A 15,347-nucleotide genomic window follows, 5' to 3' on the forward strand; every position below is an offset into this window, starting at 1 on the left:
TTTCCCTCCCTAGACCATGGGTACTGAAGCCTATTGAAGTACAGCATGCCACCCAACTGAGATCAGATAACCCAGCTGAGGCCAATTATCAAGCTCTCAGTACCATATCAGCATGATTTACTTTAACCAGACATATCTAGTGAAGGCAAGCTTACTTACCTCTTACAGTGATTGTACTGGACTTTTTGGCAGGGTTGCCCACATTGTTGTTAGCGAGGCAGCTGTACGCCCCGGCCTCCTCAGCATTGATTGAGTGCAACGTTAAGGCCCCTCCTTTTAATACACTTGTTTCAGGAAGAGATCCAATGGCCTTGATCCAGGTTAAGGTGGGAGGGGGGTCCCCTCCTGTTGTAACGCATACCATGGAAAGTGAATCTCCAGGATTTACTACAATCTGCTCAGGCACCAACAGCTTGATGGAAGGGGAAGCTGCAAGGTACAAAAGCAGTGAAAGAATATGAACATACATACTTGCTCATCTTTCATCCTGGTTACAAAGAACACATCTTTATTCAAAAATGTAAATTCTATTTGGTGACAGACAGCTTAGTAAATGCACGGTAATTAGATGGACATTCATTAAAAATGTATTAAACAGACAGCATGTCTGTGGGCTGCAGTGCATTCAACATTAAGGCATTTCTTGCAAACTAGTCAGGGAAAACAAATATAAAATAGCTCTTGTCTGGTTCAATGTATTCATATTTTGAATCCCCTTTGCACAACAGTATTGAACTGTCACTAATATTGATGGCTGAGCAGCTCAGGTGGCAATCAGTGGGATTTCGTGTAGCCATTCACTGATATTCCTGGTCACTGATGCTAGACGAGCATCTCCAGCTATGTGTAGGCACCAAAGTGAACTGTCTCCATTGAGTGGAAAGAGGGAAGCAGCTTAAAATAGGACTGCATCAGGTAAATCTGGTTTTAATAATATTTCAAAATAGTTAGCTGGGAGTATTTCATTTTACTGAGAGTACAATTTCTTATGTACTGTTTCCCTTAACAGTTATGCACATTGTTAGTTCACACTTTTTGTATTGTCCACCATTGGATTACAGGAGTAACATTCAGCAGAGTCTACAGACAGTGTGCAGGTCCTTCCTTGATCCATTAGACGTCTCAGAAAGTGATTCGACAAAAATGTTCTGTTGGTTTCCTACTGTACCACTGGTACATAACAAGAACCCAGGCAGAATATCAAAGCCCTGAGTTTTATGTTTACATAACCCATCATGTTCAAAACTCAAGAGCTCTACCCCAATCCATTTGAAAAAGAAACAACATAAGTAAATCCAGCAGACTATCACAATTTGAATCCCATTTAATTTGGGAAACATTACAACAAATATTCTTGCCCTACTGAGATTAAAGCGACTGATTGACAATTTACATGCAGCTTACAGTAAATACCTTGCCTGTCAATCATGTTCATATTTTAAAGCACATCAGGGAACAAGTCTTTATATTAAAGGTGGGTCTCGGTAGCTCTCTGTAAGTGGGCTGGATAAGAGGGGTGTTCCAGTCCAGGAGTGACAAACTGCATTACAAACGACATTTTAAAGTCCTGTGCGACATAGCTAATTGTCCATTCTTTTAAATATTTCCTTCAATGTTCAAGATTGATTCTAGTAAAAACAATAATGGGCTCACTCAGCAGGAATCACCTGGAAATCACTGGGTTGGAGCATGGTGGTCTCTGTCTATTTTTAGTGCTGATTTCTCAGTGGAGTGCTCTGGGCCTGCAGGGTGCACATGTCATTATTCATCTTTACCACTGGTAATAATCAGGCCGACTGGTGCATGTGGCATATGAAGGTCATCCTGCCTGAAGCGGCAGCTTGTTTTCCTACTGATAATGTTTCTGCACAGAGGCTCATACAAAGATATTATTTGTCAGTAACTCATCTTAGTTTAGCATAGTCACTAATTCAACAGTAGCTTTTCACCAGCCATGGAGGTGAAACCAAGAGGCTAAACATCATACTTTATTTATTGAGTGCACTTGGTTCCTAGAAACGGCACAAATAGCCCATTCTCCACTAACATCTTAAAAAACTATTGCATTGCCAACGAGATGATATTATGATATGACTTCTCATTAATACTAAAAACTCTGTCAGAACAGGTACAATCAGTACTACAATCCCATTTCTGTACAACAGTGCTTCAAAATTATAGTACTTCATTGGCTGGAAAATGCTTGATGAAATCCTGAGATTGGAAAAGGTGTTGAATAAATGCAAGGTCTTTTTTTGTCTATTGCGGCAACAATGATCTGATTTTATGTACCTCTGTTTTCAAAGCTGCCAATAGGTCAAGTGAAATATTGAGTGGGTGCAGATACTGCACCATGGAACTCATCTTCACAGCAAAGCAGCAGGGAACTTGGGCTTGGGCATGGTTTTCTATAAGCTGCCAGAAATATTCTCCATATTTGTTTGTTCCACAATTTTTCAAGCTTCCTATGTTTTTCACAACAACCTTGGACATATTTTTGCAGCATCATTATTTTTCCGTGTCTCACAGGAGTTAAGATTTAGAAAAGTCAAGAAAGTCTTACAGAATGAGAGCACTGCACATAATTGCAGTGAGTAATTACACACTGGAGGATAAGCAAAGATGCATTGTTTCTTGCTTTGGGATGCAGAGTATGTGTGTGATGTGACATGCCAAGATTTCTACAGTATTTTGATTACTGGCACCAATAAAAGGTACAGGAGTTGGCTTGAGAATCTACACCACACAACTTTTCATTATCCACATGCACACAATACCTAGAATACATATTTCCCCAAGACAAAGCAGTGCTCGACTCAAATCTCCCTGAAGCTGGATCTAATGGAAATTCAGATGATATGCCTCACTGTATCTGCGCTGTGCATTGAAAAACTAAACAAGACTGTCACCCCTGTTACTGTGGCATCTCTGGATGCATCAGTAAGCTGCCACGGCTGGTGCTAAGCTCAGTTATCAAGGCTAATGAAAAAGTATTTGTATCAGTTCAGCTGGTGGCACTTCAACAGCAAAGGCTTCTATGCATGAATATCCCGAGGGCCTTTAACCTCAGTTAAATGACTCTGCTGGAGTTAGAGGGGCCGTATAAATCAATAGAATAGATGCAAGCCATTCATGACAGGGAAAACAAAAGCAGTGTTTTACTGATGGGAATGTGGTCTGTAGACTGCCTGGTATCACCTTCGGCTTCCAGAAACCCTTGTAACTCAATGCAGTACCTAATAGTACAAGGATCATCTTTCACTATGTACATCTAATGTGACTCATTGAAAGCTTTCAGACCACTGTCTGTTTGATGTTGCTTGGCACCTGTATTGGGCCTCACTGCCAAGGTGTGAGACAGCAATTACAACAGTATGCCGGTGTAGCAGCTTAGTCCTCTGCTTGTAAATTGTGGTCAGGTTTCTTTTGGCTGCAGCAGGAAAGATGGTAATCAAAAATCTGATCGCCTCATCTATTAATCATTCTGTCATGAATGGGGTTGGCTGGGGAGCGAAGGTGGGCAGGAAGTAACAAAACAGATGAGATAAAGACATCACTATGAAAGGGAATATGGTTATCATGGTAATGAAAATCCAACCGGTGCTAAGATTTCCTTCATTATAATTATGAACCTGTAGCAGATGAAATGCATTAGTCATAATAATGACACTGAAATATGTAAACAGGATTATCCTTTACCTTCGGTCTGTAATAGCCATTTTATTGAAGATCAGATTAAGGCTGAAGGTATAACCCTTGTACTTGCAAGTAACCACTTACTAACTTGAACTCCTGTAAGAATTACACGGAACAAGTTGTTTATAGTAGCCTGGATTTTGCTGTGAGCAGCGAAGGTACGATTTTCACCATTCACCTCGCATTACAGCTGCCCATAGATTTATTGTGGGCTTTCCAGCAGTGATTTCCAGTAAGCCAGCATCAGTTTGAATTCAGTGCACTCCACAGGATATCTGTGGCGTCCATGAACAGGACAAGTAGTAGAGAGACTTTTCGACCAATCAGATTGAATCTTCACTGAGACACACAAACAGTAAAGTAGGAAGTGAAAAACAGGAGAAATAAATTACATTTAAAACATTGCACATAAAGAGAAATGAAGATTGGGTCATACACATGGGATTAAGGGAAAGACATGAAAGAGAAAAATGGAAAAAAAATTAATAATATATACCTTCCAAAAAATCTACACTTGTCTTTTTTTTCAGGGCCAGAGAGGTTGTTCATCAGTAATTACCACTCACTGTTCCGTTGAAAACTCAGTTACTCCTGATTGAACTCAGCCCTAACTTTTTCATCTATCTTTAGTGCGAGACTCTTGGGTAATTAGCCTGAGTTCATACCATGACAGTGCGGATTCCACCAGCAAAGACTGCAACAGCATACTCTGTAAAGTAGCAGAGTATCACTGACAGCAACATCCAGATTTCTGTGTTTAACTGCAAGTGTGCAAATGGCAGAAGTTGCTGTCAGTTTTGCACTAAAATAATGGTGAGTGCTGACAGCCCTGTTGTAATTAGTAGTTATTAGTAATGCAAAATCCAGGCCATTTTTTAAATGGAAATTTAATTCGATTGGTGTACAAATTGGACCATGATTCCAGTACACATTTCATTTTTTTCTCAGCTCATTAATCTTTAGTTTTTTAAATTTTTTGATGATTTTTACTTTGCACCCTCTCTAAGATAATGCATATGCACCAGCCTTCTCCCAAGGTTTGGAGAAAAAGAAAGAAGGTTAAGCTGTACTTGCTATAATAGAATCATACATCAAAGAGGGAGTCCATTTGGTCCATTTGGTTCCGGCTCTTCGAAAGAGCAATCCAATTAGCCCCACGCCCTTGCTCTTATGTGTACATCTTATGTAATCTTAATTTTGGCTTTGAACATATTGGTTCATTTAACCTTTAATCAACCTTCAAGTGTTGGACTGCGTGTTGAATTCATTCTTGGGCACAGGCGCAGGACTACAGCCTTTATATATTTTACAAAAATCACATTCCTAACATTGTGAACCACTTCCCTCCACGAGGCTACATCTCTCTTACCTTCTAAAATTTCCTTAAAACCTAACTTTTTGACCTTCAGTAGCCTGCCCTAATTTCCCTTTTGTTCTAAGTTTGCCTGTAACTGTAAAACATCTTTGGATGATTTTGGACATTATATAAATAGAAGTTGCTGTTGGAACTGGGTGCAAGCTACCCACTGCTTTTTTTTCTTTGCTTTTTTTATACCATCAATGATAAGTCAGGGGCTGCATTACAAACAAGCCCATTTTATTTACAAGAGACTGACAACTCAGGCATTACTCCCAGTTGTCACAATGACAATTGCCAAATGAATCTATAAACATATGCAATTGCTCAGCTTAGGCACCAGATGGTGCCATTTTAGGAATGTATACCTCAACAAGTTGTTAGTGGCTGCAGCACCTTTTGCTACTCCAGTCTGTAACTGGCCCATAGTTAGGGTTCCCAACCTTCCAGGATTGTCCTGGAGTCTCCAAAAATTAGGGAATGATCTCCCAGAGCCTGCTGTAAGTAACATGGGAGAAAAATCATTGTGGCAGTAAAAAAGAGTGTTTTATTTTTCTTTGAACATATTTGTTTCTAAGTTACAAAATCATTGGAGATGGGGAAGAAAGGTTGTTCGACCAGGAACAGCTGTTGGAGGTGATAGGTCATGTGACAAAAGCTCCAGGAATACATCCAACTAGAGTTGGCAACCCAACTCACTGTGCATTAAGTGTAGAGAGAAAGAGTGGACAAGGTGAAGCATATTCCTCCCCAAATACGCTCTCTGGATTTGCAGTCTGATTCTTGTGGAAGTGATTACAAAATGAAAACTGGTGAGATACAGCAGATAACTTGACAAGATATTCCTCGCCAACTCGATTTGTTGTCAAATATGCTTACCTTGTATCGTAAAAGATTATTGACATTAGACCACTGTGTGCAGACTGTCGGGTTTAACAAGTTATAACATTTAGACAAGACGTTTGATTCCAAAGATGTACATTTTGATGCCAAGTGCATTTTTGCACTTAACCTGAATGCATTAATGTGCACTGCCCATACTTGCCAAGGGAGTTACAAGCCTATAGCACAATGTAATACAACTACAAAGATCTAATAGTTTATGAGCATCTTTGGACTTTTGCTAATTTTGAGTTATTAATCTAATCCTAATAACTGCTATTTTAGGGTTTCTTTACTATTGTAACGTAGGACATACCTTATGCTTCCTATGAGAAGCTGTAGGTTGGCAGTGCTATGAGGTACCGACATACGAAACATTAACTTGTCTTTTCTTTCCACAGGTGTTGACTGGCCTGTTGTGTATTTCCAGCCTTTACTGTTTTAAATTCTGACCAGCATTGGTAACATAATTCACAGAAGGGTACTTAAGCTCCCTGTGCCAACATCACTGAAGGATTGAACTGCCATGTGACTCACAGTAGGTTGTGTTCGATTAGAATGCAAGGTTGCCCACCGTGCAATGCATATTGAATCACTCCAGTCTGTTCAGTACAGAGGTCACAATGTAATTGCACAGTTTAAAGGTCTGGCAGCTGTTTAAGAAATAAATGCATCTTCAGATTTTGAAATAATAGTGATCACTGACCATATAATATTTACATTAGGGATTTTAAACTAATAGAAAGGCACAAGACAGATCCTAAAGCAAAGTGCTCTCTGAAGAAAAATGCATACTACCACATTGCTGGACAAACAAGACAGACATGAATGAGTTCAAGGTTGTTGAGCTTTTGCCCCTCTGCTTGCGTGCTTCTGAAGATGCGATGAATTTGCATCCACAGTGGGTTTTCACACCTGAAAATGCATCTTTTTTTCAAGGTGTGTAGCTCTATTCTTTTATCCTCTGGGAGTATTTTCTCTGCAAACCTGGAACACCTCTGGCCAAAGGTGTTGTTTTTCCTCAAATGATATTCCTCCCCTAGAATTTCCATACATGGAATACAAATAAATGGTGTCCTGACATTGACATGTGGAATAAGATGATGCAGCATTATTGCCTGTTCCTGTTGTTGCGTGTGTGTGGCTATTCCTCCTGCGCGCACCCACCTCCCCCCCCCCCCGCCCCCGCCTCATCACCAATGCTCTCTTTGGGGCTGGTAGAAAGACTGAAATTATGCAGAGCAGTAATTCCCGTCCACACTGATGATCATATAGCTTGAGCAGTAGTAATTACTAATGTAGAACCATTTGAAGTGCGATGGAATGATCTGACTACAGCAATAAAAAAAAAAATTTTAAATTCTGCTTTTTCATCAGACACATTCATTTTTGTTTGTGCCCAAAAGGCCAGGTGCATAACTATTACACAGAAGTGATTATGGTCTAGCTGAATTGAGTTTATTAGAACACCTTTCAACAATAGTGCTGGTCAGTGCCCATTTACTGCCTTATTACCAGACAGCTACTGACTCAACTTCTCATGGTTACCAATGCACTGATAAAATCAGTAATAAACTCAGTTTGTGTTTCAGCCATCAGCACGCATGCATTTATTTGAAGGCAGCCACTAGAATGTGTGGTTGCAAGTGCTGCTAGTACACATCCCCATCTCGTATTGTCCTGCGGGATTTTCTTGTTTGCTTCACGCATTGCTCCAGATTCATAGCAAATGATTTTTACACAAGGTCCAGAAATACTGTGGAAGCTGAAGCATCTGTTCTCAACGTGGAAAGAGTTTCACAGAGGGGGAGACAAATGTTACTTTAAAAAGTTGGCTGTGTCTTGAGCTGTTTTGTGCTCAGTGTGCACAACATAACTTTTACAGTGAACATAACTTCAGCTAAGACCTGAATTTGATTCCAACTGTCCAGTAAAAACCTACAATCAAACTGCTGCCAGAAACTACTGATAGTAAGAAGTCATGTTTCAGAATCCAGTATCCTGAAATGATGACATGGAATACCACCACAAGCAATGAATTACTGGATGTTCCCTTAACTGATATTTCATTGGAGGTGTTAATCCATTTTTAATAATGGGTTATGGTCTCTGCTAAAATAACAGAGAGAGATAAATGTCCAATAAATAGGTAAAGCTTTCATACGAGAATATTTTATAGCATAATTTTAGAGCCCCAGTATTTGTTCTCACCTTCAATCTTATGTCCTACTCGTTTTTAGTTTGACTCATGCAGTAATGTGTTATAGAGAGTTAGACCACTGAAAAATGTTTGGTACCTATAAAAATGATTAAATGTTGCCTTCATTGTAGGTTTCTATGATAACTCTATCAGATGGTATAGGACTATTAAAAATTGCTTCAGATTGCTACTTTAATATTCTGAAAATTGTAATAGAACTCCAGAGAAACATTTAAAATGTATTTCAACTCCTAACTCTGACATCATCGTTTCCATTACACAATCCTCCCAATCGATTATAGCAAGCTATGTGATAAAAGTTTGCCCTTTCTTGCAAAGCAATCTCTACGATGAAAACTACCTTAAAGATCACCAATACCATATATAGTCACACACATAGACCCTATAGTGACCATTTGCCAACAGTCTTGACAACAGATCAATGAATCCAGCCTGTAGCAGCATTTAGAAACCATCTATCTGTGAAGAGCTGCCATGTATTGCCCCAGTCATGGCCATTATAAGTAAATTTCACTGTTGATTTATGTGCTCCAGCAATAACCCTGTAAGGCTCTAAAGTGCAGAACCACCACCTTGAAGCTAAATTTCTTGACAATTTGTATTGAATAATACCAACGATACTCATAAAATTGAAGTGCCTTTGGAAAAAAAATATAATTCAAGCTTCAGACACATTCATCAAACTAACTTAGCTATCTATGATACACAGTTGGACTGAAAGGTCAATGATATATGTTGGGCCTGTAAGGTAGTAATCAATGACATATGAACATACAAATTTTGAGCAGGAGTAGGCCATTTGGCCCCTCCAGTCTACTCCGCCATTTGATAAGATCATGGCTTATCTGAATGTGGCCTCAACTCCACTTCCTGTCTGCCCCCCCATAACACTTGACTCCCTTGTCTACAAAAAATCTATCCAACTCAGCCTTGAATATATTCAACGATCCAGCCTCTATTGCTCTCTGAGGCTAAATTCCCCAGGCTAATGACCCTCTGAGAGAAAAGAATTTCTCCTCAGCTCCGTTTTAAATGGGAGACCCCTTATTTTTAAATTGTGTCGCCTAGTTCTAGTTTCGCCCATAAGTGAAAACATCCTTCCAGCATCCACCCTGTCAACTCCCCTCAGCATCTTGTATGTTTCAATAAGATCACTCATTCTTCTAAACTCCAATGGGTTTTGCCCCAACCTGTTCAACCTTACCTCAAAAGGTAACCCCCTCATCCCAGGAATCAGTCGAGTGAACCTTCTCTGAACTGCTTCCAATGCAATTTTATCTATTCTTAAGTAAGGAGACCAAAACTATACACAGTACTCCAGATGTGGTCTCACTAAGGCCCTGTAAAGCTGTAGCAAATCTTCCTTATTTATATATTCAATTCCCCTTGCAATAAACAACAACATTCCATTTGCCTTCCTAATCACTTGCTGTACCTGCATACTAACTTTTTGTGATTCGTGTACCAGGATACCCAGATCCCTTTGTACAGCAGAACTCCGAAGTCTCTCTCCATTTAAATAATATTCTGCTTTTCCATTCTTCCTGCCAAAGTGGACAATTTCACATTTTCCCACATTATACTCCATCTGCCAAATTTTTGCCCACTTAAATAACCTGTCGAAATCCCTATGTAGATCCCCTTGATAGCTTACCTTCCTGTCTATCTTTGTGTCATCAGCAAATTTAGCTAGCATACATTTCTTTTACGCTTTTATGGGATGTGGGCATCACTGGCAAGTCAGCATTTATTGCCCATCCTGAATTTAATCACAGAATTGTTTCCGTGCAGAAGGAGGCCATTCAGCCGATCGTGTCTGCACTGGCTCTCCAAATGTGCAATTACTTAGTGCCATTCCCGCGCCTTCTCACCATAACCCTGCACATTCTTTCTTTTCGTATAACAGTCTAATTCCCTTTTGAATGCTTCATTTAAATCCGCCCCCACCACACTCTTAGGCAGCGTATTCCAGACCTTAACCACTTGCTGCGTGAAAAAGTTTTTCCTCATGTCACTTTTGTTTTTCTTATACATTACTTTAAGTCTGTGCTATCTTGTTCTCAATCCTTTCATAGAGTCATGGAGTCGTACAGCATAGAAACAGGCCCTTCGGGCCACCACGTCCATGCCGACCATAATGCCTATCTATACTAATCCCACCTGCCTGCATTAATTCCATATCCCTCTATGCCTTGCTCATTCAAGTACCTGTCCAGATGCCTCTTAAATGTTGCTACTGTTCCTGCCTCCACCACCTCCTCAGGCAGCTCATTCCAGATACCCACTATTCTTTGTGTGAAAAATTTACCCCTTTGATCCCCTTTAAACCTCCTCCCTCTCAACTTAAATCTAAGCCAATATAAAAGCAAAATACTGCGGATGCTGGAAATCTGAAACAAAAACAAGAAATGCTGGATTCACTCAGCAGGTCTGGCAGCATCTGTGGAAAGAGAAGCAGAGTTAACGTTTCGGGTCAGTGACCCTTCTTCGGAACTGGATCTAAGCCCTCTAGTTTTAGTCACCCCTACCATGGGAAATAGACTCTGGCTATTTACTCTATCTATGCCTCTCATAATTTTATATACCTCTATCATGTCCCCTCTCAGCCTCCTTTGCTCCAGGGAAAACAGATCTAGCCTATCCAGTCTCTCTTTATAACTCAAGCCCTCCAAACCAGGCAACATCCTTGTGAATCTTTTCTGCACCCTCTCTAGCTTAATCACATCTTTCCTGTAGTGCGACGACCAGAACAGCACACAGTACTCCAAGTACGACCTAACCAACTTTATGTACAATTGTTGTACTCAGTGCCTCGGCCAATGAAGGCAAGCATGCCATACGCCTTCCTCACCACCCTGTCTACCTGTGTTGCCACTTTCAGGGAGCTATGGACTTGCACCTCAAGGTCTCTCTGCTCAACAACACTCCCCAGGGCCCTGCCATTCGCTGTATATGTCCTGCCCTGCTTTAACTTCCCAAAATGCATCATTTCACACTTGTCTGCGTTAAATTCCATTTGCCACTCCCTTGCCCACTTTCCCAGTTGATCTATATCCCGTTGTAACCTTAGACAACCTTCTTCACTGTCCACTATACCATTAATTTTGGTGTCATCTGCAAACTTTCTAATCATGCCCCTTACATTCACATCCAAATCATTAATATATATGACAAACAACAGAGGGCCCAGCACCGATCCTTGCGGCACACCACTGGTCACTGGCCTCCAATCTGAAAAACAACCCTCCACTACCACCCTCTGCCTCCTATCACCAAGCCAATTTTGTATCCAATTTGCTAGCTCACCCTGGATCCCATGTGTTCAAACCTTCTGGACCATCCTACCATGCGGGACCTTGTCAAAGGCCTTGCTAAAGTCCATATGGACAACATCCGTCACCCTGCCCTCGTCAATCCTCTTGGTCACCTCCTCGAAAAACTCAATCAAAATGTGAGACATGATTTCCCATGCACAAAGCCATGCTGACTATCCCTAATCAGACCTTGCATTTCCAACTGCATATAAATCCTGTCTCTCAGAATCCCTTCCAATAACTTTCCCACCACTGATGTAAGGCTCACTGGCCTGTAGTTCCCTGGCTTATCCCTGCTGCCCTTCTTAAATAAAGGCACAACATTAGCTATCCTCCAGTCTTCCGGTATCTCACCTGTGGCTAACGATGATACAAAAATCTCTGCCAGGGCCCAAACAATCTCCTCCCTTGCTTCCCATAGCATCCTAGGATACACCTGGTCAGGCCCTGGGGATTTATCCACCTTAATGCGCTTCAAAACCTCCAACACCTCCTCCTTTGTAATGTTGATATGCTCCAGGATATCGGTGTTCCCTCCCTTGAACTCACTCGCTTCCATGACTTTCTCCACGGTAAATACAGAGGAGAAATATTCATTTAAGACCTCACCCATTTCCCGTGGCTCCACACATCGAGTGCCACACTGATCCTTAAGGGGACCTACTCTCTCCCTAGCTACCCTTTTACTCTTAATATACTTATAGAATCTTTTAGGATTCTCCTTTATCTTATCTGCCAGGGAAAACTCATGGCCCCTTTTCGCCTCCTCATTTCCTTCTTTAGTGTAGTCCTACCTCCCCTATACTCCTCGAGGGACTCGCTCGATCCCAGCTGCCTATACCTGACATATGCCTCCTTCTTTGTCCTGACCAGACCCTCAATATCCCTCGTCAACCAAGGTTCCCTAAACTTGCCAGCCTTGCCCTTCTATCTAACAGGAACATGCCGGCCCTGAACTCTTCCTATCTCACTTTTAAAAGCCTCCCACTTGCCAGACGTCCCTTTATCTGTAAACAGCCTCTCCCATTCAACTTTTGAGAGTTCCTGTCTGATGCCATCAAAATTAGCCTTCCCCCAATTTAGGACTTCAACCTGAGGACCAGTCCTATCCTTTTCCATAACTATCTTGAAGCTAATAGAGTTATGGTTACTGGTCCCAAAGTGCTCCCCCACTGACACATCAACCACCTGCCCATCCTCATTTCCTAAAAGGAGGTCGCGTGTACCCCCTTCTCTAGTCGGGCCATCCACATACTGCTTCAGAAAACTATCCTGGACACACTTAACAAATTCTTCCCCATCTGATCCCGTAGCACTAAGGCAGTCCCAGTTAATATTAGGGAAGTTAAAATCACCTACGATTACAACCCTATAATTCCTACAGCTATCTGTGATTTCCCGACATATATGCTCCTTCACTTCCCTCTGACTATTGGGGGGCCTATAGTATAATCCCATCAAAGTGATCACCACTTTCTTATTTCTAAGTTCTACCCATATGGCCTCGCTGGACATTCCCCCTGGGATATAGAACATAGAACATTACAGCGCAGTACAGGCCCTTCAGCCCTCGATCTTGCGCCGACCTGTGAAACCATCTGACCTACACTATTCCATTTTCATCCATATGTCTATCCAATGACCACTTAAATGGCCTTAAAGTTGGCGAGTCTACTACTGTTGCAGGCAGGGCGTTCCACGCCCCGAACTACTCTCTGAGTAAAGAAACTACCTCTGACATCTGTCCTATATCTATCACCCCTCAACTTAAAGCTATGTCCCCTCGTGTTTGCCATCACCATCCGAAGAAAAAGGCTCTCACTATCCACCCTGTCCAACCCTCTGATTATCTTATATGCCTCTATTAAGTCACCTCTTCTACCCCTTCTCTCTAACGAAAACAACCTCAAGTCCCTCAGCCTTTCCTCGTAAGACCTTCCCTCCATACCAGGCAACATCCTAGTAAATCTCCTCTACACCTTTTACAAAGCTTCCACATCCTTCCTATAATGCGGTGACCAGAACTGCACGCAATACTCCAGGTGCGGCCGCACCAGAGTTTTGTACAGCTGCAGCATGACCTCGTGGCTCCTAAACTCGATCCCCCTACTAATAAAAGCTAACACACCATATGCCTTCTTAACAGCTCTATTAACCTGGGTGGCAACTTTCAGGGATTTATGTACCTGGACACCAAGATCTCTCTGCTCATCTACACTACCAAGAATCTTCCCATTAGCCCAGTATTCTGCAATCCTGTTACTCCTTCCGAAGTGAATCACCTCACACTTTTCCGCATTAAACTCCATTTGCCATCTCTTAGCCCAGCTCTGCAGCCTATCTATGTCCCTCTGTAACCTACAACATCCTTCGGCACTATCCACAACTCCACCGACCTTCGTGTCATCCGCAAATTTACTAACCCACCCTTCTACACCCTCATCCAGGTCATTTATAAAAATGACAAACAGCAGTGGCCCCAAAACAGATCCTTGCGGTACACCACTAGAAACTATACTCCAGGATGAACATTTACCATCAACCACCACCCTCTGTCTTCTTTCAGCTAGCCAATTTCTGATCCAAAGCACTAATTCACCTTCAATCCCATACTTCTGTATTTTCTGCAATAGCCTACCGTGGGGAACTTTATCAAACGCCTTACTGAAATCCAATTACACCATAACCACGGCTTTACCCTCATCCACCTGTTTGGTCACCTTCTCAAAAAACTCAATAAGGTTTGTGAGGCACGACCTACCCTTCACAAAACCGTGCTGACTATCGCTAATGAACTTATTCTTTTCAAGATGATTATAAATCCTATCTCTTATAACCTTTTCCAACATTTTACCCACAACCGAAGTAAGGCTCACAGGTCTATAATTACCAGGGCTGTCTCTACTCCCCTTCTTGAACAAGGGGACAACATTTGCTATCCTCCAGTCTTCCGGCACTATTCCTGTCGACAATGACAACATAAAAATCAAGGACAAAGGCTCTGCAATCTCCTCCCTGGCTTCCCAGAGAATCCTAGGATAAATCCCATCTGGCCCAGGGGACTTATCCATTTTCACACTTTCCAAAATTGCTAACACCTCCTCCTTGTGAACTTCAATCCCATCTAGCCTAGTAGTCTGTATCTAAGTATTCTCCTCGACAACATTTTCTTTCTCTACTGTAAATACTGACGAAAAATATTCATTTAACACTTCCCCTATCTCCTCCGATTCCACACACAACTTCCCACTACTATCCTTGATTGGCCCTAACCTATCTCTAGTCATTCTTTTATTCCTGATATACCGATAGAAAGTCTTAGGGTTTTCTTTGATCCTATCCGCCAATGACTTCTCGTGTCCTCTCCTTGCTCTTCTTATCTCTCCCTTTAGATCCTTCCTGGCTAGCTTGTAACTCTCAAGCGCCCTAACTGAGCCTTCACGTCTCATCCTAACATAAGCCTTCTTCTTCCTCTTGACAAGCGCTTCAACTTCTTTAGTAAACCACGGCTCCCTCGCTCGACAACTTCCTCCCTGCCTGACACGTAGTAGCTGCTCCTTGAATAAGCTCCACATTTCGATTGTGCCCATCCCCTGCAGTTTCCTTCCCCATCCTACGCATCCTAAATCTTGCCTAATCGCATCATAATTTCCTTCCCCCCAGCTATAATTCTTGCCCTGCTGTATATGCCTGTCCCTGCCCATCGCTAAGGTAAACCTAACCGAATTGTGATCACTATCACCAAAGTGCTCACCAACTTCTAAATCTAACACCTGGCCGGGTTCATTACCCAGTACCAAATCCAATGTGGCATCGCCCCTGGTTGGCCTGTCTACATACTGTGTCAGAAAACCCTCCTGCACACACTGGACAAAAA

The 15,347-nt window shown here is 41.8% G+C and overlaps 1 protein-coding gene across 3 annotated transcripts in view; it reads right to left on the reverse strand.

The window, feature by feature from the left end:
* The window catches only part of mdga2a (MAM domain containing glycosylphosphatidylinositol anchor 2a), a 990,949-nt gene that overhangs the window by 569,641 nt on the left and 405,961 nt on the right, over nucleotides 1–15,347 (reverse strand). For all 3 annotated transcript variants that reach the window (XM_068038888.1, XM_068038889.1, XM_068038887.1), the window contains exon 6: nucleotides 160–429. In XM_068038888.1, the coding sequence (XP_067894989.1) occupies nucleotides 160–429 (270 nt within the window). The remainder of the gene's footprint in view (nucleotides 1–159; nucleotides 430–15,347) is intronic.

Source organism: Heterodontus francisci, chromosome 9 (genome assembly GCF_036365525.1).
Source record: "Heterodontus francisci isolate sHetFra1 chromosome 9, sHetFra1.hap1, whole genome shotgun sequence".
Lineage (NCBI taxonomy): Eukaryota > Metazoa > Chordata > Chondrichthyes > Heterodontiformes > Heterodontidae > Heterodontus > Heterodontus francisci.